Consider the following 24,286-nt stretch of genomic DNA (forward strand, 5'->3'; position numbering starts at 1 on the left):
ACCTGGCTGGGGAGATTGTGACTCTACCGTACGAGCTAACCACGATCTCTCCGGCCAGCATGGGGTCGTGGATAGTTCATACGGTAGAGTCACAATCTCCCCAGCCAGGCGGAGTTGTCGAACCAGTAAGGTCACAGATTCGAACCCCATCGCAGCTGCAACGTTTTTATTCTCTGTTGTCTTCTTCCACTTTCCTACTCACTTGATTCCTCATTTCACAGCAATGTCTGTGGGTTGTGACTGTTCCTATACGAGTTATAGATAGAATAAATTGTGTTGGACGTCAAACCCAGGATGGTATTCAGTATTCCTTTGTGTTACATATTCAACTATCTCCACCTCACTTTAGAATTTGCTGCACTCACAGCAGTTCAATGGTTTGGATGTTTTGTTGTCTTTGCATTTGTCACCTCATATCAACGGTATTTAATGGTTCTCAAGTTTTTATTTGTGAGTTTTGAATATCATTCAATGTTTTATTTCATAAACTCCTGAGTACCTGATCTCGCTAAGGATACGAAATGTTTGCAGAGTTGCAAAAATCGAAGCACTTTTGTTAGGCAGTTAAAGATGAGAATTTTTTTCTTGCTATTTTACAATCCTAAAATGGTTTTTAACTTTGGTTTTTCTATTTTTTCTTTCTAAAAAAATCATTTTCTAAGTTAGAGAAAAGTGAGCAGAATTAGAGTCAAACTGTTAGATAAATGTTGTAAATCACCCAACTACTTCAAATAACCTGAAAATAATCTCATAAAAATAATAAGTTTTCTAGGTAATATATATCATATATTATTAAACTATCCTATAGCAAAGATATGCATTGATGTTATAACCTTTTTTATTAATGACTAAATTTTATCTTTTAGTCAGTCATCAAAATGTGCTTGGTTTTGCCAAGGTCTGAAAATTAGGATGTTTGAAATGGTGCCAGACAAAGCAAGAAAGAAAAATACATGGAAAAAAAAATCATTCTAAAAATCAGTCTTCCTTTACTAGGGATTGAACTCCAGGCCTCCTGGTTACTGGTCAGATGTGTTCCCATTACAGCATCAAGTCAAGGTTATTCCATCGTTGGGATGATTTGAATGCCTGTGTTTGATGAATACAAGGGCACGCCCACCACAGAGGCTAGTGTGGACCGTTATGAAGAATATAGGAATGAGAATTGTCCCAACTGTCAAGTAACCTCTGTGGTGTTTGCACATCTGACCGGTAACCAGGACGTCTGAGGTTCCATCCCCATTTGAGAAAGACTGATTTTTTGGGATGTTTTTTTTTTCATGTATTTTTCTTTCTTGCTTTATCCAACATTGTTTCACACACCATTTTCAGACATTTATCTTATCCTAGTGCCTGTTCTCTATTTTGTCACTTTGGTTTGGACAGCTTGGTGCAAATATTTCCTTTAGCTAAGGAGGATTGGTATCTAGTATAATCTTTATTTTGAAAAATAATGATGTGGTAAATACGGTAAAAGATTAACAATTAATGGGTCACGTGGTTTTCAGAGGTGATATTACCATGAATGAATGAAACCACAATGAGGTAGAAAAACAAACTTTCAATGGCATGGCAGACATGACAGACGTTTGTCTTTCTACTTTTCTTTTCTCTCTTTCTTTTATGGACTTTTTTGTTTGTCTTTTTTAAAGCAAAATTTGGTTTATGTTTGTTTTTTGTTTTTGAAATATATATTTTTGTTGTGTAATTAAGTGTTGTGATACCAGTACAGTAGACAATTGTTAGTTTTTATCTCCTTCAGCTGGAGCTGTGTTATCATTGAAATGGTTGTTATATTTATAGTTTGGCATCGACAGTGCAGATATTAGGTGTTATTTCATTGTGAAATATGTTTGTGTTTATTTACTGTATATAATCCTATTGTTTTATGGAACAATTTGTAGATTATGTATTTGAGATTTAGATTCCATAGAATAAAAGATTGTACGTTTTGATTGGACAACAGGAATTTGGATCATGAAATGATGAAGTGAAAAAATAAGTGTACAAAGACATTTTGATTATTATTTTGTAAAATTCGGATTTCTTTTATTTTGAAATTAGAAAACGTAGGCCTAACTTTCACACAACGGCCAACTGTCCTGCTGAAATCGTGACTGACCCCATAGGCAATCTGAGAAAAATGTTAATTTTAAAAAAAATGGTATTATTGTGTGAATTTATCAAAATTGCCCTTGCATGTCCCAGGATGGTGATTTTTTAAACTAGCAAATTAAAATAAGAACAGAAAAGGCTATAAATATAGATTATGTTGCATAGTAGTCCAAACATTCAGCTGTTTTGAGTCACGACGATATTGTGCGTTGGGTGTCCTGTGTTGGCTTTTTTGAAAAGTTGGCCACTTCACTATGCTTTCAATTTTGATCCATGTCTCGTCTTACTGAGGCTTTGTCCATCTTAAAGAGATATTTTGAAATGGTGATATCAAATCGGGTTGGAATATTTGATAAGTGTGAGATTTCCAGATTTCTGTGATGAAAGAAAAGAAAAAAAGTTTGATGTACTTTCCTTATCTGTCCCTCCATGATCTATGACCTATATTATATGATGTCATAGAATGTGTGGTCTAGAATAGCCTGTAGTACGTAGTCATCGTTTGAATCATTCACATTAAAACCCAATAGTGTGTCATGTCATGCTATGGTATCTATGAGGAGTGGATGGAAAAGATTTGATGCCATGTGTAGTTTGTTTTCTCATTGTATTAGATTTCTTATTTTGTGCTTATTAAATTGGTGTGGCCACTTTGATGATTGCAGTGTAAATTCAATCATTTTACATCTCTATAGTTATGTGTGTATATCAGTATCAGTACATGTGGTTGTGTCTATATGTAGAAGGAACGGAATTGATGTCCCTCAGCTCTTTGTTATTGTTTTTAGGCAGCCATTTTAGTGAATAGTCTTGCACAGATACGTTTAAAAAGAATAAGAAAATAGACTTTATGTTTATTCGACCCAAATTCTGTATCTGATTCAAATGATTATCAATTGGCTAAAGGAGCCCCCAATTGTTGGTTAGGAAGATCTTCATGATTCAAGTATTTTGCTGATCATGATCAAGCAGTTTTTGGTAATATCAAATTAAGAAATTAAGGAGCAGGCACCGGTGTAAGAGAAAGAACTGAACAAGTGTGTATGGAAGGTGTCAGACAAAGCAAGAAAAAAAATTTCAACGGGAACCTCTGTGTTGTAATGGTAGCACATCTGACCAGTAATCAGGTCTGAGGTTCGATCCCCAGTCGAGGTCAACTGATTTTTGGGGCTGGTTTTTTTTTCTTGTATTTTTCTTTCTTGCTTTGTCTGGTACCTTTCATACACACTTGTTCAATTTTTGGTAACTTGCTCAGTAGTCTAATATTTAACTTGTAATTCAGAAAAGAGTGGAGCAGACACATATGTAGAAAATAACAAGAAATGAAGTGAGTATAAAAGTGATAGAAGACAATAGAGAATAAAAACTTGTTGTGGTGACGAGGAATTAAACCCATCACCCGACTGACTTTATATTCTCTATTGTCTTCAGTCACTTCTCTTCTCACTTCATTTCTTATTTTCTACATAAGTGTCTGCTCCACTTCATTTCTTGTTATTGTCAATACAATTCATGGCTTTGTACTTGTTGGCTAGTTGAATTTAGTGGTAATATTTATAACAAGAATCATGGGATATGGATAGGTATCCATGCAATGTAACTATTGAAGATCAGGATTTCTTTCCAAGAGTTTTTAAAAAGCCCAAAGCTCATTGATAAAATATTATCTTGTGCTTTAAGATTATTTCTCTCATAAATACCAAAAGTGACATGGAAAAGAAGCTTTGATTTCAGTCACAAAGACTGGCGGTGTGGATGTTTTGGATTAACCCTTTGTCAAAAATACCAGGATGAATGAAACCCTGAAGACGTCATGTGAATCTGGTACATGACATGTCTTGGTCTTACAGGGGAGGCATGTACGACCGACTCGTCCGTCGTCTTGGTTTATTGAATTGAAAGCTTCCATTCCCTTTGACTACTGTTATTTAGTTCATGGAGTTTATAGTGATTTATAGGTCAAGGTCATTTGTTTTGCTGTGTGTTCACATATTATTATAGGGTTATAGAAATGATTTAATTTTATCATTATTTTTATGAATTTTATTTTGTTATTGTTATTGTTGTTATTATTATTATTATTATTAATATTATTATTATTATTATTATTATTATTATTATTATTATTATTATTATTATCATCATCGTCACTTTAAGAAAGTTGTTAATTGTTATAAATTCTATTTAATGGCCTAAAAATTAAATGGATCAAGTAGACTCCAATCTGTATAATAATTACAATAACACGAGGCAATCGGCATTCGTGCCTTTTGATACTTGATTCTATCTACTACAACCACATCCTCTCTATCGTTATTTTCTTTATCTCTCTCTATTCGTGCCACACAAATGTCACCCTTCAACACGTCACATAGGATGATGTTGCCAAAGTAAGTCTCCTCCTACTTTATATATGTATTTTTTTTTTTGGACATTCTTCGACTCAGTGTTGTGACTTTTTACAGAATATTTTACTGTTTGCTTTTGATCCCATACCATGTAGCGGTGCCTATGTTCGTTTTGAAAGAACAGAAAAAAAGGAGAATGTATGGCATCCATTTTATTTCATAGTCATCTATGTTTTTTTTTTTTTTTGTTGTTTTTTTCCTATGTTTTATCCTTTTGTTTCATAATCGATGGGTGGCAGTTCATGACTACACAAAAAGACTGGTGGATGATTAGGTGTGGTAGCCTCTTTATTTTTATGTTTGTTTATATATATATGTGCATGTTAGGTGCGTTCTGTCGGTTTGCACGATCTAACACACAGCGCTTTTCCCAGAATGTGCAACAGTCAAGTTGTAATAGTGGTAGTAGAGGTAGTGGTAGTAGTTGTAATTGTTGTGGTGTAGTAGTAGTTGTAATGGTTATAGTGGTGGGAGTGGTAGTAGCCGTAGTAGTGGTTGTAGTAGTAGTTGTGGTAGTAGTTGTAGTGGTTTTAGTAGTGGTGGTAGTGCTAGTTGTAGTAGTAGTTGTAGTAGTGGTGCCAGTGGTAGTTGTAGTAGTGGTCGTAGTGGTAGTTGTAGTAGTGGTAGTAGTAGTTGAAGTGGTTGTAGTAGTGGTGGTAGTAGTGGTTGTAGTAGTGGTGGTAGTAGTAGTAGTAGTGGTGGTAGTAAGTTGTAGTGGTGGTAGTGTTCGTAGTAGTAGAAGTAGTAGTAGTAGTAGTAGTAGTAGTTGTAGTAGTAGTAGTAGTAGTAGTAGTAGTAGTAGTAGTAGTAGTACTAGTTGTAGTAGTAGTAGTAGTAGTAGTACTAGTAGTAGTAGTGGTGGTGATAGTCCCAATCTGTAGAATGTGTAACACTGGATAGATCTCAGCCCTTTTCACAGAACGTACAACAATCAGTCAAGTGTTACACATTCTCCAGATATGTCATATGACTACTATTAATACTACCACCACCATTACTACTATCTCTAACACTGTAACTACTAGATTTTTGCCCATTCTGTAAATCCACACAAAAGCTGTATGATCAATCACAGAATGCCCCTAACATATACACATATATACATATAGAGATGCCTAAACTCAACAACAGACACATCAAACCTGACACGTGCAATGGTAGAATCAAAATCTTATTTTTATTCACTTGACTTTCTTTTCGGCATTAAAACCTTTATAGTGGCCAAATTTAACTTTTTTTTAAAACATTCAGATTTGAAGTTTGGCATTGTTATAAAAAATGCAATTGGTAATTTTTTTTAAATGTATATCTAAAAAATTATCTTTGTTTGTTTGTTTGTTTTTTCGGCTTATTATAAAACGAATTAATGAAACTTTCATCTTTTGTAAATACTTTTAAAGAATTGTTTGTTGTTAAAAATGGTGGATATCCGTTTCCTTATATGTCTAATTTTGATTTTACACCCAGAGTTAATTTGGATGTTTTAGACATTAATAAGACGTGAACATTTTATGGTTGTGACACGGGGCAAGTTTCTCTCTCTCTCTTTCTCTCTCTCTCTTTTTCTCTCTCTCTCTCTCTCTCTCTCTCTCTCTCTCTCTCTCTCTCTTTCTCTCTCTCTCTCTGTCTCTCTCTCTCTCTCTCTCTCTCTCTCTCTCTTTTTTTTTAAATTCTTGAACGGGTTGGGGTGGGGGGAAGGAAGTGGGATCGATGTTGTCTTTTGTGACCTCGTTTATTTTAGATAAAGTGTTTTGGTCAAGTGAGAAAGATTGCCTGCCTTCCAACCTTCCAACCCTTGAATGTGTCATCCAGGATTGGTTTGGTTTTCTTTTTTCCATGGTTCAGACATATTCCATCATCAGCTTTGGGGTTTTCGTTGGAATTTGATATGCTTTTTTATACTCATGTTGTTATTTATTTATTTGTTCATCAATCATCGTCATTAAGTTTTGCTATTTTTAATTTTTCATGATTTTGTTTGTTTTCATTAACAAATCTTATTTTATTTTAGTTGTTTTGTTTTGTTTTTTTGTTTCATTGTCGTGTTGTAAATGTCAGAATTTATTTTATTTGTTTCACTTGTCTTACTGTGGACAACAAACTCTATTTGTTAGTAGAAAACTTGAAAACTAGTAATTTTAATAATGAATGGCATTAATATAGCATTTTACCCCATTGTCACAGGCTCTAAGCGCTTTACAGTGACATAAAGCAAAACATGTCATGGTAAGACAATTGTTGATGGAAAAGTGATACGAATTCAATTATTTTGATGAATTCACAAAGATTGAAAAAGCCTTTAATCGATATTATTGTTTTCTATCCGTTCAGTCAGTGGTTAGGGCAGCCATTAGGTTGGTCATGATAAAAAAAAATGAAAGGACGAGAGAAATGCCAGAAAGTCCTTCAGAGCCATGAGGCCCATGGAGCCGGAGTTTATCCCAGTTTCTGTAGTGTGAAAATGACAATAACAATTGCTTGCTGCCCTTTGGATAGGAAGCTAGTCTATTGCAAGTACTTTCCATGAGATTTAAGAGACACCAGCTGCCCAATCAGGTCGTCAGAAAAAAGATCTTGACTTCACCCAAGATTGCTTTCAGTCTCTCCCCCCTCCCCCCCCCCCCCCCCCCCCCCCCCCCCCCCCCACCAAAGGGAAATAATATTGAAATATGAATTGAGTGTGTATGACACACGGTATACTCCACGTGGTGAGATAGGGAGACAAGTTTGCTTTGTCAGCAAAGTCAGCCACTCAAAACCATGAAAGGTTCAAAAACAAACTTGTCTTTATTCTTACCATTTGTTTGGGAGTTAGGCTGAGCTGTGACAACACTTTCAATTCCTAATGTAAATTCACTGAAAACCAGTGAGAAAAGAATTCAGAACCATTTTGTATTTAATTCTCATTTGTGGTTTTGACTTCATTAAAACGCTGAAGTTTGTGGCTTTTATGGAAAGAGTTCAAAATCAAGAATTTTTTTGTTGTGCGTTTAATGCATTTAATTTTCAATTTTCTAAAGTATTTTGACAGAGCATGTCCCGGTCTCTTCCTTAAACTTGACAGAGTCCTTTTTATTTTCACTCATAATCAGTTATTAGATATGGCATAAAATGCTTGATATTAAATAAATGGTTAACTCATCAATCGTGGCCGGCATTACAGCAGGGTGGGGCAAATGGTGTGAACTCGCTCTGTAAAGTGAGATCAATCGGTCTTGCTTGGGTCAGGCTTTGAGTAATTTGCTGAGTTATGGGTGGAAAGCAAATAGGGGGGGGGGGGGGGGGGAGTAATAGATCAAGTCCCTTTGTCCTACTGATTTATTTGTTGGGGTTTTTCTTTTTTTTTTTTTGGTGGGGGAGGGGGGGGGGGGGGCACTTGTAGGTGCAAATAAAGTCTAGAATTATCCAATCCAATTATCTTTCTTTTTGTCCGTGTTGAAATGGTGCATCATGGGCAGATTCTGTTTCCTTGTTTGTTTGTTTATTTATTTATTCTTTTTTTTTAGGGGGGAGGGGGGGATTGATAAATTTGTTATTTTCTTTTTTTTTTAAACTAAATTTAATTATTTAACATATGGGAAGATGATAACTAATATTATATACCTTTACTGCTTGTTCCACCCTCATCATATCCCCCCACCCCTCCCCTCTCCTTTTCTTTTTTTAAAAGACTCCCTCCGCGATTTTTCTTACACAAAAAAAGGGTGGACTTGATTGGACTTTCTTTAACTTCTATACAAGTTGGATGCAATTATTTCTTTTATTATAAATTATTAATGTTATGTAAAGTTTGTGTTTAGGTCAAATTGTATGCACAGTCCTAGGGGTGAAATAATGACTTGTTGAAATCAAAGTACTTGTACAGTGCAAGCAATGTTCTACAACTCGTGTTATTTTACAGACACAGGTGTGTGTGTGTTTTACGCACGGCTTTAGCCAGCTTCCTATTATTTTAGTCTGAAGGGATTGAAAAACGTTTGAACCTTGTGTCATCGATTCTTTTAAAAAATATTTGATGGTAAATCTAACTATTTTCATTTCTCATGAAGTTGACAGTTGTGGGTGACACAGTTGTGTATGATACAGTGTGTTGCTGGGTACTGATGTCTTGTTGAAAACAATAAGATCATGGCCCAATCCAAGCACACGTCATACAATTCAGAGAAAGATTTTTATTTTTACATATATAACATATTGAATGTCTGCTAAAGTATATCTTGTTGCAAACAGATTCCTACATTTGATTCACTCGATAAGAAATGAACTTGACATCACAGCTCTCTGTTTTTTTATACATCCAGGATAGCTGAATAGTTCTCACTAAATTCTATCAATCATAGGCCGCCTATAAACATTAAAGGTTACTCATAATGTTGTGTGTTGTTACATTTATGTGGGCAGGTGGATATTGTGAGTAATATCAATCTACTCGTACAACCATTGACATGTCAGAATACAAGCTCATCATTCTTTGTTCCCCCCCCCCCCCCCCCACCCCAATCACCGTTTCATATTTTTCTATTTCTTGTGTTGTTTGGTGTCAATAGGCAGAGGTGGATTTGCGAGTGGCCCAGTCTGAGTTTGACCGACAGTCTGAGATTACCAAGATTCTACTGGAAGGCATCAACAGCACGCATGTACGATTTCATTGGGGATTAGTTTGTTTTTTTTCTCCTTTAAATATCAATTGTAATACCTTTGTTTAAGTGTGTCTAGTTATTGAAATAAGAATTGTTACAAATCTAATATTTAATCAAGTAAGAAGTTAGAATTATTACAAATCTAATATTTGATCAAGTAAATTAGAATGTTAAATCTATAAATTTAATCAATAAGATTGAATTGTTACAAATATATTGACAGTAAGAAGTTAGAATTGTTACAAATCTAATATTTGATCAAGTAAGAAGTTAGAATTGTTACAAATCTAATATTTGATCAAGTAAGAAGTTAGAATTGTTACAAATCTAATATTTGATCAAGTAAGAAGTTAGAATTGTTACAAATCTAATATTTGATCAAGTAAGAAGTTAGAATTATTACAAATCTAATATTTGATCAAGTCTGGGTGGTCCATTTGATCTACCGTCTAATGGGGATAAAGATATTGATGATGGTGATGATGTTGATGATAATGATGGTAGTGATGTTGATGGTGATGATGTTGATGATGATAATGTTAATGATGAAGATGATGATAATGTTGAGGATGATGATAGTTATCCAGTAGATACTACTAATACTAGTTATTATAATCCTCTGTTGATTTCATTCAAATACTTTATCCTTTCCAAGAAAGAAAGAATAAAATCCAACAAAAATTTACATCATCGATTTACAAATCAAACACGCCAAGTTATTGATTTGAGAATGATGAAACCTGCATCAGATGGATGACACACCACTGAAATATGAATCAAACCAGCCGTGTTGTGTAGTTGTCAATAATCCAAACCATGGAGAGGAATAAGGATTTAAATTGTGCCTATTCAGATTCCAAATTGCTATAAATAGGTTTCATTGTATTGTGTGATCTAAAAATACACATTTGATTTTGAGACCAAGAACCAGCCCTTCTCCTAGGTTATGAAATATTCAAGATCGTTCAAACACTGTATTATAACACCCCAGTTGTAGAGTACAAAATCATTGGTAAAGTCAGTAAATATAGAAATAGAGTAAATAGAATTTTTAACTAAGGCGAGATTAGAAGTAGATTTTTGTTTGATTTAAAGTGTCAACAACAAAACATCACAAGTATTACTCCCGTCTGTACTATTTAAATGACATAACAAGTTATGGTGACCCATTTCAATACAAGGTATGGTGACCCATTTCAATACAAGTAATGGTGACCCATTTCAATACAAGTTATGGTGACCCATTTCAATACAAGTTATGGTGACCCATTTCAATACAAGTTATGGTGACCCATTTCAATACAAGTTATGGTGACCCATTTCAATACAAGTTATGGTGACCCATTTCAATACAAGTTATGGTGACCCATTTCAATACAAGTTATGGTGACCCATTTCAATACAAGTTATGGTGACTCATTTCAATACAAGTTATGGTGACCCATTTCAATACAAGTGATGGTGACCCATTTCAATACAAGTTATGGTGACCCATTTCAATACAAGTGATGGTGACCCATTTCAATACAAGGTATGGTGACCCATTTCAATACAAGTTATGGTGACCCATTTCAATACAAGTTATGGTGACCCATTTCAATAGAAGTTATGGTGACCCATTTCAATACAAGTTCAGTTCGGTGCAGAGATGGAAAAATTATTTTTAAAAGGTGAAGGTCAGAAGTCATTAATTTTTCGATAATGACTGCTTATCTTGACCTTTGATATAAATTGTTTGCCAAAAATAGACCGAAGGGCTAGAGCTCAGGTGGTCGCTGGTTCGGATAAGTAAGTAAGTTTGCCAAAAACATAATTACGTCACATTAGCATGACTGGTTTATTCTAATTCGAGACTGCAAAAGGGGTTTTATAATAAGATATAATTTTATCATTTCTTTTTCATTGAAAGAAAGACAAAAAGCATAATATTTTGTACCCATTATTTGTATGAAATGCTAATTGTTCCTTGCAGACACACCATCTGCGATGTTTGAACGACTTCATTGAAGCCCAGACCACATACTTTGCACAATGTCAGCAGTACGTGGCTGATCTACAGAGGCAGCTGGGAAGGTAATAATATCAGTTCTATGTAGTCTATGTATAGATTTTCATTTGATTATATACGGCACGACAATCCCAGAATAAATCAATCAAATCTTTACTTTAGAGATTCATGGTAAATAATTATATGATGAAATGTTTATCTTGAAACTAGCAACAATAAAAAATCTGGTGAGTTTGCACAATTATTAACATAAACGTTGAGTTCAAAACTAAAACTTTTCTTCTATTTTTTTTTTTTCATCCCTTTGACGTCTCTACTTTTCAAAGCTTTTCTACTAAAATGAAATTGACAAACATTCAAATCTTGTGTTGATTCATAGATGAGTGGGTTTTAATACTCCAAGTGGATTTCAAGTATGTCAAATTACTTTATGACTTAATATAATTGACAAACATTCAAATTTGTATTGATTCATAGATGAGTGGGTTTGAATACTCCAAGTGGATTTCAAGTATGTCAAATTACTTTATGACTGAATATAATTGACAAACATTCAAATCTTGTATTGATTCATAGATGAGTGGGTTTGAATACTCCAAGTGGATTTCAAGTATGTCAAATTACTTTATGACTTAATATAATTGACAAAGATTCAAATCTTGTGTTGATTCATAGATGAGTGGGTTTTAATACTCCAAGTGGATTTCAAGTATGTCAAATTACTTTATGACTGAATATAATTGACAAACATTCAAATCTTGTTTTGATTCATAGATGAGTGGGTTTGAATACTCCAAGTGGATTTCAAGTATGTCAAATTACTTTATGACTAATATAATTGACAAACATTCAAATCTTGTATTGGCTCATAACTGAGTGGGTTTTAATACTCCAAGTGGATTTCAAGTATGTCAAATTACTTTATGACTTAATATAATTGACAAACATTCAAATCTTGTGTTGATTCATAGATGAGTGGGTTTGAATACTCCAAGTGGATTTCAAGTATGTCAAATTACTTTATGACTTAATATAATTGACAAACATTCAAATCTTGTATTGATTCATAGATCGGTTAGGTTTGAATACTCCAAGTGGATTTCAAGTATGTCAAATTACTTTATGACTAATATAATTGACAAACATTCAAATCTTGTATTGATTCATAGATGAGTGGGTTTGAATACTCCAAGTGGATTTCAAGTATGTCAAATTACTTTATGACTTAATATAATTGACAAACATTCAAATCTTGTATTGATTCATAGATGAGTGGGTTTGAATACTCCAAGTGGATTTCAAGTATGTCAAATTACTAATTGACAATAATCTTGTTGATCATAGATGGTGTTATATCAGTGGATTTCAATATTCAAATACTTTATGACTAATATAATTGACAAACATCAAATCTTGTTGATAATGGTTATACTCCAATGATTAAGTATCAATCTATACTAATATAATTGACACATTCAACTTGTGACAAATGTGTAATACTCAAGTGATTCAAGTAGAATATTAGACTAAAATTGAACATCAACTTTGATCAAGATAGTGTTATACTCAATGGTTAATATGTCAATTACTTAACTTAATATTGACAACATAAATTGTTATTAATTAGTTATACTCAAGTGTTTAGTAGTCAATTACTAGACTATATTGCAAAATTCATTTTTGATCTAAGAGGGTTGATACTCCAGGTTCAAGATGCAAATTATTATGCTTAATATAATTGACAACATCAACTTGTTACAAGTGTTAGTTTGAATACAAGTGGATTTCAAGCAAATACTTGCTTATTGAAATCAACTTTTCATAAAGGGGTTTAATACAAGGGATTCAATATTCAAATTTTATACTAATATAATTGACAACTTCATCTTTTTGATCATAATGGGTTAAACTCAGTGGATTCAAGTATTCAATACTTATGCTATAATTACAACATTCAATCTTTGATCAATATGGTTTAAACTCCAAGTGATTTAAGTATGTCAAATTACTTATACTATAATGAAAAATTCAAATTATTGCTAGATGGTTAAATCCAGGATTAGTATGTAAATACTTTATGACTTAATATTGACAAATTCAACTTTCATAATGAGGTTATACTCCAAGTGATTCAATGTCAAATACTTTAGACTAATAATGAAATCAATCTTGTATGATTCATTAGTTAATAAGGGATTTCAGTATGTAAATATTTAACTAAAATGAAACACAATCTGTTGCATGATATGGTTAATACCAAGTGGATTTCAATATGTCAATTACAAATTGACAACTAAATCTAGTCAGTTGGGTTATCCCTTCTACAATACTTGACAATGACATAACTAATTAACAACATCAATCTGTATTGATTCATAATGAGTGGGTTGAATACTCCAAGTGGATTTCAAGTATGTCAAATTAACTTTATACTTAATAATGAAACAAACATTCAATATCTATGATTGATTCATATGAGTGGTTTAATACTCCAAGTGGATTTCAAGTATTCAAATTACTTATGACTTAAATATAATTGACAACATTCAACTTTGATATTGAGTCATATAGAGTGGTTAATTACTCCAAGTGATATGACAACTATTCAAATCTTGTATGATCATAATCGTAGTATTAATATCCAAGTGATTTCAAGTATGTCAAATGTTTAATACTAATAATTACAACATTCAAATCTTTTTGATCATAATGAGGGTTAATACTCCAAGTGATTTCAAGTATGTCAATTACTTTATGACTTAATATAATTGACAAACATTCAAATCTGTATGATTCATAGATCGAGGGTTTAATACTCCAAGTGATTTCAAGTATGTCAAATTACTTTATGACTTAATAAAATTGACAAACATTCAAATCTTGTATGATTCATAGATGATGGTTTGAATACTCCAATGGATTTCAAGTAGTCAATACTTTATACTTAATATAATTGACAAACATTCAAATCTTGTATTATTCATAAGATGGTTTTGAATACTCCAAGTGGATTTCAATATCAAATTACTTTATACTTAATATAATGACAAACATTCAAATCTTGTATTGATTCATAGATGAGTGGTTTGAATACTCCAAGTGGATTTCAAGTATTCAAATTACATTATACTTAATAATAATTGACAAACATTCAAGTTTTATCATATTTATAGTATTTAGATAATCAATGATTTCAATATTCAAATTACTTTATGACTTAATAAATTGACAAATTCAAATTTGTATTGATCATAGATAGTGGTTTAATACTCCAAGTATTTCAAGTATTCAAATTACTTATGACTTAATATAATTGACAAACATTCAAATCTTGTTTGATTCATAGATAGTTTGAATACTCCAAATTTCAAGTATTCAAATTACTTTATACTTAATATAATTCAAACATTCAAATCTTTATATTCATAGATGAGTGTTTGAATATCCAAGTGATTTCAATAGTCAAATATTTAATGACTTAATATATATGACAAACATTCAAATCTTGTTGATTCATAGATGAGTGGGTTTGAATACTCCAAGTGGATTTCAAGTATGTCAAATTACTTTATGACTTAATATAATTGACAAACATTCAAATCTTGTATTGATTCATAATGATGGGTTTTAATACTCCAAGTGGATTTCAAGTATGTCAAATTACTTTATGACTTAATATAATTGACAAACATTCAAATCTTGTATTGATTCATAGCTGAGTGGGTTTTAATACTCCAAGTGGATTTCAAGTATGTCAAATTACTTTATGACTTAATATAATTGACAAAGATTCAAATCTTGTATTGATTCATAGCTGAGTAGGTTTTAATACTCCAAGTGGATTTAAAGTATGTCAAATTACTTTATGACTTAATATAATTGACAAAGGTTCAAATCTTGTATTGATTCATAGCTGAGTAGGTTTTAATACTCCAAGTGGATTTAAAGTATGTCAAATTACTTTATGACTTAATATAATTGACAAAGATTCAAATCTTGTATTGATTCATAGCTGAGTAGGTTTTAATACTCCAAGTGGATTTAAAGTATGTCAAATTACTTTATGACTTAATATAATTCCATCATTAATTTGAATGAATAATGGCCTTAAATTTCCCCTTTCATCATTCTCTCATTTCAACTCCAGTATTTTCATTTCCCGTGAATGTTTTTGAAAATTGTACCAATCAGCTGGTCAGTCTGTGAACAGTTCTGTTCTAATATTATACACACCAGCATCTTAGGATGTCGAGGACTTTAAAACCAGAGGATCTTCTTTAAGATTACCTACCCTTGGTATAGTCCATTTAGTTTGATGAGTCATCTCCCTTGATAAAGTTGAAACGCGAAGAGCAAAAATAACAAAATAGATCTTATCCTTAAAATTTCACTATAACTCATTTTAATGTGTCAATAAATTAAAAAAAGGAAATTAAAACGCATATTCTTGACTTTTATCAATGATAAACACATTTTTTTTGTCTTTTGTGTTCTTGTTTAGATGTTTATCAGTCGAGTTAGTGGAAGTCTGAATAAATGGAGAAGCAATTCAATTCTAAATCCTCAATTGGGGCGAGAGTGATAGAGTTAAAAGGTTTGAACTTGAAGCTGGAAGGTTTGAGAAAAAGTATAATTCAGATGGAAATTGGAAACATAGATTTATTTCAATGCTTATTTATTTATTTAATTATTTATATACTGATGTATGTATGTATTTATTTATGTGTCCATTTGTGGAACAGTGTATTGACATAGATATGTAGAATTGATACAAAAAGACACTTCCTGCATTCATTCATGATGAATTACTGAATCAATGAATCCCTTTCCACAGTACCTCTGGCAATTTGGAGTAAGATTACTCTTTATATTTCTACCAAACCCGCAGCACTAATTACGTTTGTTCTCTTGGTTGTTTTGTTTTTTTGTTTTGTTTTTTTAATAGTTTTTTTGTTGTTTTTTTTTTACGTTTGTGTCTATCCTCTGTTTAGTTCCATATTTTTTTTTAGATATATTTCGTTTATTTCCCCTTCAATTGGGTTTACGCTGGTGTTTCTTCATATTTTGTTCTGTTTTTTTGGTCTGGGTGCTTCTCTCTTTTGTCTTTTCCCTAAGCTGATTTTTTTAAATAGTAAAATAAACAAGGAGTCAAAGACATAATTATAAACTGCATTGAATTCATTTCGTTTTTTGTGCCGGCCGGCTGCATTCTCTGCCAATATTTGGTAATTCTAAATTTGAATTTTTAAAAATAAATTAAACTTTTCATGGATGGAGTCTATTTTACTATAACCTGAAATGATAACTTTTTACCAAGAGAGTAGTAGCAGTGATGCAGCTCAGGTTTGGATGTAGAAGATGTCCAAGCCTGATTTGCACATTGTTAGAAGTGATGTAATTGAATTCTACCTTTTAACTCTTTAATGGGGGAGTTTGAGTCGACTCTAATGATATCAAATAATAAATTCTCTGAGTATTTATCTGAATATAATCGCAGACTTAACTGTTTTTATACAGCAATCACTACAACTGTCACTTGTGTTTAAATCAAGCTTAAGGCTTAGACTGCTGCCTCAGCAGTACCAGGCTTGTGACCAAAGTCAAATCGGTGCATGGTAAATTGTTAGATTTAAATCCAGTTTTAAACTGTCACAATCTAGAAAGACACACATTAAAAAGTTTGGAAGGAAAACTCGTCCTTCAAATATCGATCAATTTAAATGAGCCTCACCTTGGCAAAAACGCTCACCTGGGACATGAAAACTTCACGAAAGTCCCAGGTTTGAGAGTTTTTGTTAAGATGAGGATCATTTAAATCAATTGATATTTGAAGGAAGAGTTTTCTGGCCAAATTCTTAAGTAACTTGTCTTTTCAGAGTTTACCAGTAAACTGGTGAAAGGGTTTGAGTAAAAGAACTGCTTCAAACTGTTACATGTTAGTTTCACGTCTTTTATTTTGATTGTTTTATCTGCAGTACTTTATTGTCCTTAGAATTAGAGCAAAAGATATTGTGCAATATCTCTATGTGTGTTTGTTTGTGTGTGTGTGTGTGTGTGTGTCTATGTTTAGCTGTGTATATAGTACGTAGTTGGTTTGGAACAGTGTATTAATGAAGTGTGTTGACTGTTGAATATTATTTTGTATTCACAAGAAATACAAGACGCTTTCATTAGTCGTTCATTTTGGAATGAATTGATGGATGATGCGATGATGTGAAATTCTTCCATCTGTTTCCAGTTATAATTATGTTATTTAAAATCATTCCTTTTAGACTATCATCCTTACCATCCTTCAGTACAGGAATTATTTTTAATTTCAATAACAAAAATACAAAGAAAAAAAAATCAACAGCAACAAAAAATACCACCAAAATAAAATGTATATTCAATATATATTATATTTCATTTCTTCCTCCTTGCGTGTTTTTCATCTTGTTGACGTATCCAACCTGTATTTTGAAAGATGTTATTGTTTTCTGTCTCCATATTGAATGGGATTGAATATTGACATTTTTTTTAAAGTTTGAAGGAAAGAAAAGAAAAAGAGACTGGCCTCTACATTGTCATTTGTTCTTCAAGCTCATGCTGTGCAATTGTTTTGCACCTTTTAAAAATAATTTTGCACCGCTGTGCACTTGTTTTGCACTGCTGTGCAATCGTTTTGCACTGTTGTGCAACCATTTTGCACTTCTCTGCAATATTTTTGCACTCCTGTGCAACCATTTTGCACTGCTATGCAATCAATTTGCACAGTAATGGGTTGACTGTTATCAAAGCATGCCTGGTTGTTTTATTGTCTTTCCCTGTTGGAGTTACTTCCCTTGGTGTCTGGGTAACATGGAGGAAAACCATCCCCTTGAATCTCTTGTTTGCATCAAATTTCCTTCTGTTTCCTGTCATCAAATCAATCGAAACTAATTATTTTGCTTCAAGTCGAAATGTCCACATAGTAGGTTAAGTTATTTTCAGTGGATCTGTTAACTTAATCATTTGGTTCATTCCTTGTTTCAAAGGGCTTATAATGATGTATCGGCTTGTTCCACAAATAGAATGAAATCACAGACATAACAACAGGAATAAATAGTAAAATGGACACGAATGATTTCCATACAAACCCCTTGTCATCGAGTCAGACATTTCTATAGATATCTTATCAATGGGGATGACGACACAGTGACAGAAAAAAAACATTCCATGCAATCAGACTTCCTCGACTGGGGATCGAACCTCAGACCTTCTGATTACCATGAGGAAGGAAAATACAAGAGAGAAAAAACACCCCCAAAAAATCAATCTTCCTTGACTCGGGTTGGAACTTGGTGATCGGGAGGTCTAAGGTTCGGTCCCCATTCAAGGAAGACGTGATTTTTTGGGATGATATTTTCCTTGTAGTTTTCTTTCTTGCTTTGTCTGACACTGTTTCATTCAAATTTTTAACTTACACCAGTGTCTGCTCTCTCATTTCTCACTCAAACATTTCAACCAGATCTCATGCTACGGTCAGTGATTGATGCTGTTCAAAATTGTCTACCTTAGTGCTTGTACACAACACGGGATTCATAAGGGGTTTTGGGAAGTTTATTTGTTTAGCCCTGAATTGCTCTCATCTCTTCTTTTTTTTTATAATCCAGAATAATTCATTCATTTTCCATTAAAGCGACACATTTTTTTCCCATTAGATTTTGTTATTATTTATTTTTTAAAATTTTGTTTATGTTTCATGAGAGTTGATTTGAAATAATTTTTATTTTTTTTAATTTTATTTGTTTAATCGTTGTTTTTCTTCCAATTTTTATTTTAAATTTAAGTTTACAAAAGACTTTTGGTTTGAAGTTAGCAACTTTGCCTTTAAAAGATTCTCGGGTAGTCATTAGTGTAAAATGTTATTTTCACATTTGTCATTATAGTCTTTCTTAAATAAAGACAGGAAATTGAGTTTGTAAAACCTTGTTCAAATAATCTGACTGACTGACTATTACTGTTGATGTGTGACTCTATTACTACTGTTGTCCTCAAACTCATTTTCAGAGTGGAGTTTTTAATCAAAGAGCTGCTTGGAGAATTTGATTGGTCAGATTCCTTTCTCATCTGCCTGGTTTAGCTTGAGCTCTCATTTGGCTGTTTTCTTGCTGCTTCGTAAATCCTTGATTGAATTAAATGAAGGAATGAGGTCAATCACAGGCTGTAGAGTTTTCCTGATATTCCCTTTTACAGATGAGTTGGAGAACTCAGAAAGATTTTTATTCCATGTTGATATTTCATCATACGGTTCGAAAGATGAGGATAATGATAATAATAATAATAATAATTTTTGATATTTGTGGATTGCTATCCATGAACCAAACATCTCAAAGTGCTTTACAGATAATGAATCACGTCGCGAACAAAGGTAGTCAAAATTAGACATGGAAACAAAATACATCTTGCTAAAATAATATCATTTACAAACAATACAGTTGGAGTGGTGTAAAATTAATTGTGAAAAATGTTTTTTTAAATCAGATTTGAAGTTTGAGATATTCTCGAATTCTCTAATGGGTTGCGGTATATAGGATATTCCAGAGTTTGGGGCTGTAATATTGAAAAGAGCGATGACTAAAAGAATATAGATGACTATGACTTAATATTTCCTGTTAAATGCCAGTCTAGCCCCCTCTCTCCCCAGTAATAACGTTTTTCAAATTCTACATGTAAATACAGGTGCTTTAAAATTTTCTAGACCCAATGAATATTCATATGGCCTTGCCCGATAGAGAAGGCATCCCTGCACATGCCACATGCGCAATCGCTTCAACAGTGAACCGTGCAAACCTATCGTCATGTTTTTCATTCTCTTGGATTTCAAATTAATTATCTACTTGTATTGATGCAATTGTTATTGAAAATATATTATTTTGTGGTTAAATTATCATGTGGTGGTTCGTGGTTTGTCATTGTGTTCTTAAATTGCGCTTGCACTAATTAATTAAAATTTCTTGAGAACCAAAGTCTCCCCTTGATGGTGGCATCTTTTCCAAAGTGTTTTTGTTGTTCTGTTCTTGTTGGATGCTTTGTGGACGTCAATTCTCTTGAGATATTGGTCGGTGGTCTTTTTTGACAAGGGAATCAAAACTTTGCAACTTTGACAATTGTCTTCCTATTTGGAACATCATTTTAAATATGATATAATTATAGTAGAACAAATAACAAAACTGTCAACTCTGTCAACAAAAAGACAAAGGCAAAGTACACCAAAATAAAAAAAACCCCAACACCGTCAACTAACCTTCCATCTCTGTAATTTGATAATAGTTTATTTTTGAATAATTTACAGTTTACAGCCGTTCTTTCCTCTTGCTCAGACATTTTGAACTTTCATTAATGCAAGCATTTTTAAAAATTGAAACACAAAATCAACACAATCAAAACAAAAACAAAGCAAAACAAAAAAACATTGAAGAATATTTTTCAAAACTAAAGACAGGGGAATCACTAATCACTTGTCAAACAAGATTTACCGCTGCTCTGACTTGTGATTTAGGTTATGCCAATTTTAAAAAGAAAAGCATTTGTTTACCTTTGACCCTGCGACCCCATCATAACAACAATGTCCTCCTTTCAGCTTCTCCTCGCTAAGCGCTGGTCTGGGCAACAACAACAGTTCTGGTAGTAGCTTAGCCTCCCCTGTGGTCCCCTCTGCCCCGCCCTCTATAGAGGTGACAGCCCCGACCCCAACGGAGAAGCGCCAAGCCAAAGCCCTGTACGATTACGATGCTGCCGATAGTTCAGAGTTATCGCTCTTGGCAGATGAGGTAAATCAGTATGAAGAGTCTCAAAGTCAAAAAAAGAATGATGAAGGCAAATAGTATGGAATTTCCTGGTGGCTTTCCACTTTGACAATAATGATTATGGTTATGCTAATAATTATAATGATGATGATAATGATAATAATAAGAAGAAGAAGAGGTACAATATTTCTAATAATAATAATAATAACAATTACAAAGGCAATAATTGATATCATTATTTATTTATGATAATCATTATAACACTAATACTAATAAGGAGGAAAATTGTAATACCAAACGATAATGATGATGATGATACAGTAATACTGATAACAACCTCCTTTACAGCTTAAAAAATGAATTAAATAATTGATTCCAACGTAGAAAATAGCAACAAAAAATAAATAAATAAAAAAATTGGTTGTCACAAAAATAGTTATTAGTATAAAAGTAACAAATTAAAAAGAAAAAGAGCAAACTAATATGAAAAATGTCTACTAACCTGAAGCATGAACTCATCAGACTAACTGCCAGACTGACTAACTCACAATAATCTATAACTACAACATGTATAGTTGCCAACTGTCCTGATAAAATCGGGGATTGTCTCCATTTGGCAGTGGAAGAAAACAAAATGGTTCTGTTTGTGTGTGTGGAAATGAGAACTTGCATGGCCCAGGGTGGTGACAAGCAAATGAAGACAAAGGAACAGGAAAAGCTCTAAATCTACATTAAATATTGTATAACAGTCAAAACACACACACAGCTGTTTTGGGTCATGACTGTCTGTGTGTCCGGGTGTTCCATTTTGGCTCTTGGAAAAGTTGGCTGCTATAAACATGACACGACATTCAATACCTTTTTTTTTTGTTCCTTTTATGATGTCCACACGTCACTACATCTTCTCCTTGTCTTTATTTTTATATATAAATTCACTTTGTCAAAGGCATGATATCTGTTCATTCTTTTTTTTCTCTATCGCTTTAATTTACTTTTTTATTTCTATTTTTTTTTTAAATTTTATTGTCTATTTTATTTTATTTGCATAATTTTCAATGAGTTTTGGTTTCATCCATAAAGTAGTTCCAGAATTTCCTTTTTCATAAACTTGGAGGTAGATTTTCTAGGGGGTTTTTCTTACATTTTTGTTTAAAATCATCTCTTGAGTGTCTCATTGTGAGAACAGAACTCCTTGGGCTAGGGTGATGTTATTTGTTGAAGATCCACAAAGCATGGGGATTGTGATAAGAACTCGCAGCCTTCCAGTTTCCAGTTTTCACAATGCAAGGACCATTTCATGGTTATACGCTACTTTAATTTACAAGGAATATAAAACGCTGCTATCCATAATGGTCCTGACAGATTCATTGGGAGAGGAAAGGGACTGGTTTTGTGAAAGGAACGTTTCCTGAACATTTCAAAAGCACGTTCTTCATATTCCGTTGGTATCAGCCAAGGAGGGCTATAGAGATTGGTATAGCTGTCCTTGGTGTCAGCATCACTTAAAAGATCATCTACAATTGTAACATTTTATTTTCTTTCAATTCTGATATGAAATATGCCTTGTAAAGAGCCCTGGAAAACGTTGAGTGGAGATAAAAGGTGCTACATCCATTTTATTTATATATATCCAATTGCCACTACAGATTTTATGTCAAACGTTTCCTATTTGAAAGTGATGATGTATCTACATTTGTAAGCTTTGCTGCCTTTTCCCCCCAAAAAAATTGTTTATTCTTATCACTGGCCTTATTGTATTCTGTGTGTGTGTTTTTGTGTAGAGAGCTTTGTTTGATGTTTAGTAACAATTCTAATATTCTAACGATATGCTTTGTGTATTGCTTGAATGTTTTATATCGATTGGTTCTCAAAATTTTTACCTTTAACTCATCAGTTAATTTAATGCTCTCTTCAGAGTTGACAAATGTTGTAGTTTGTGATATACAATACAGTGCATTCCGCATTCCTCGTCCTCTTATTCCCTCATTTTCACAGATTCTTCCTACAACCCTTTATGTCTTAACTTTATCCATTTTCCTATTTTCTTGGTACACATTTCAAATATTCCTGGTTTTCATGGATTCCTCATCTTAAATATTTTATCCGAGCAAGGACGAGGAATACGTTATGTACTGTAGTACAAACTACTGCTATTAGATAGAGGGCCCTTCTTATAAGGTGTTCACAATTGTTTTTCTAGTATTTCATTATATTTTTCTTTGAACACACATGGACAGAAGTAATATTAGGGGAGATAAAAATGAAAATTCCACTCTCAGGATGGGCCGTGGTAGTTAGTTCTGTTCTTTTCTGATAATTTTTATTGAAATTGTTTCAAATGATTATCTCCCCTATAAACATGTGTGTAAGTAACAATGTTTTTGGATTTAGGGTGGGGGGGGGGGGGTTTGTTTGTTTATTAAGTGGCTGTTTGGGTATAGTAAATAAAAGAATTATTTTAAAAAGACAAATAATAAACTCTAATCATCAGAATTTCTACCTGCAGAGAGCAGTGGGTTTTTTAAAATCTTGTAATTGATTGTGTGTAATCGTGTGTGCGTGAACTCGCATTTAACAATGAAAATGTGTTTCATCTTCCCTTCAGGTCAATAACTCATGGGGTTTTTTTTAAAGAATAGTATTTTGCAAAATATGAAATCATCTGAATTTATTAATATATTAATTATAATCTATTTAGTATTATTATCATCATCATCATTATTATTATTATTATTCAGGCCTGTAAATCTTCCGACTATTGTCGGATTTCCGACAGTACGATTTTGCTCTATATATTCTATTAAGTGCTAATAATTTTTTTAAATAATAAAAGTTAATAGTAAAAATAAAATTCGTAAGTCAAAGAACAGAACCAACAAAAAATAAAATAAAAGTTTTATTTCATTCCTCGAAAAAATCATATTTTATTCCGTTTCGAATGCTGACTTTTAAAAAAAACAAAAACAAAAAAAAAATCATTTTATTTGTCGCATCAAAGACAAAACAAAACTAGGCTGTCTATCAGTTAGCTATAATATTATCATGCCACCTACACGCTCCGCTAGACGTGGATGTATTCACTGCCTGCCTACTATGCCACAGGCAGCAAGAGAGGGTCGAGCAAGTTTGCGCGAGTCGTCTAACACACACCTAGTCAGTAAATAACTAGCACACACAGCGTGTGTCGGACTGGGCTGTTTCTCTCTATTTTCTTCTTCTTCTTCTTCTTTTTTTTCTTCTTCTTCTTCTTCTTCTTCTTCTTCTTCTTCTTCTTCTTCTTCTTCTTCTTCTTCTTCTTCTTCTTCTTCTTCTTCTTCTTCTTCTTCTTCTTTTTCTTCTTCTTCTTTT

The 24,286-nt window shown here is 32.8% G+C and overlaps 1 protein-coding gene across 4 annotated transcripts in view; it reads left to right on the forward strand.

The window, feature by feature from the left end:
• Positions 1 to 24,286, forward strand: part of LOC144979453 (endophilin-B1-like) — a 43,648-nt gene that overhangs the window by 12,365 nt on the left and 6,997 nt on the right. The window contains exons 6-10 of one of the 4 annotated variants that reach the window (XM_078926108.1): positions 4,491 to 4,505; positions 9,071 to 9,160; positions 11,136 to 11,236; positions 16,006 to 16,023; positions 20,773 to 20,962. In XM_078926108.1, coding sequence (XP_078782234.1) covers positions 4,491 to 4,505; positions 9,071 to 9,160; positions 11,136 to 11,236; positions 16,006 to 16,023; positions 20,773 to 20,962 — 414 coding nt within the window. The remainder of the gene's footprint in view (positions 1 to 4,490; positions 4,506 to 9,070; positions 9,161 to 11,135; positions 11,237 to 16,005; positions 16,024 to 20,772; positions 20,963 to 24,286) is intronic. The other 3 variants (XM_078926110.1, XM_078926109.1, XM_078926111.1) reach the window with 3 other exon arrangements.

The sequence above is a fragment of the Berghia stephanieae genome, chromosome 9, assembly GCF_034508935.2.
Source record: "Berghia stephanieae isolate SIO BIC M18660-M18661 chromosome 9, UCSD_Bste_1.3, whole genome shotgun sequence".
Taxonomy (NCBI): Eukaryota; Metazoa; Mollusca; class Gastropoda; order Nudibranchia; family Aeolidiidae; genus Berghia; species Berghia stephanieae.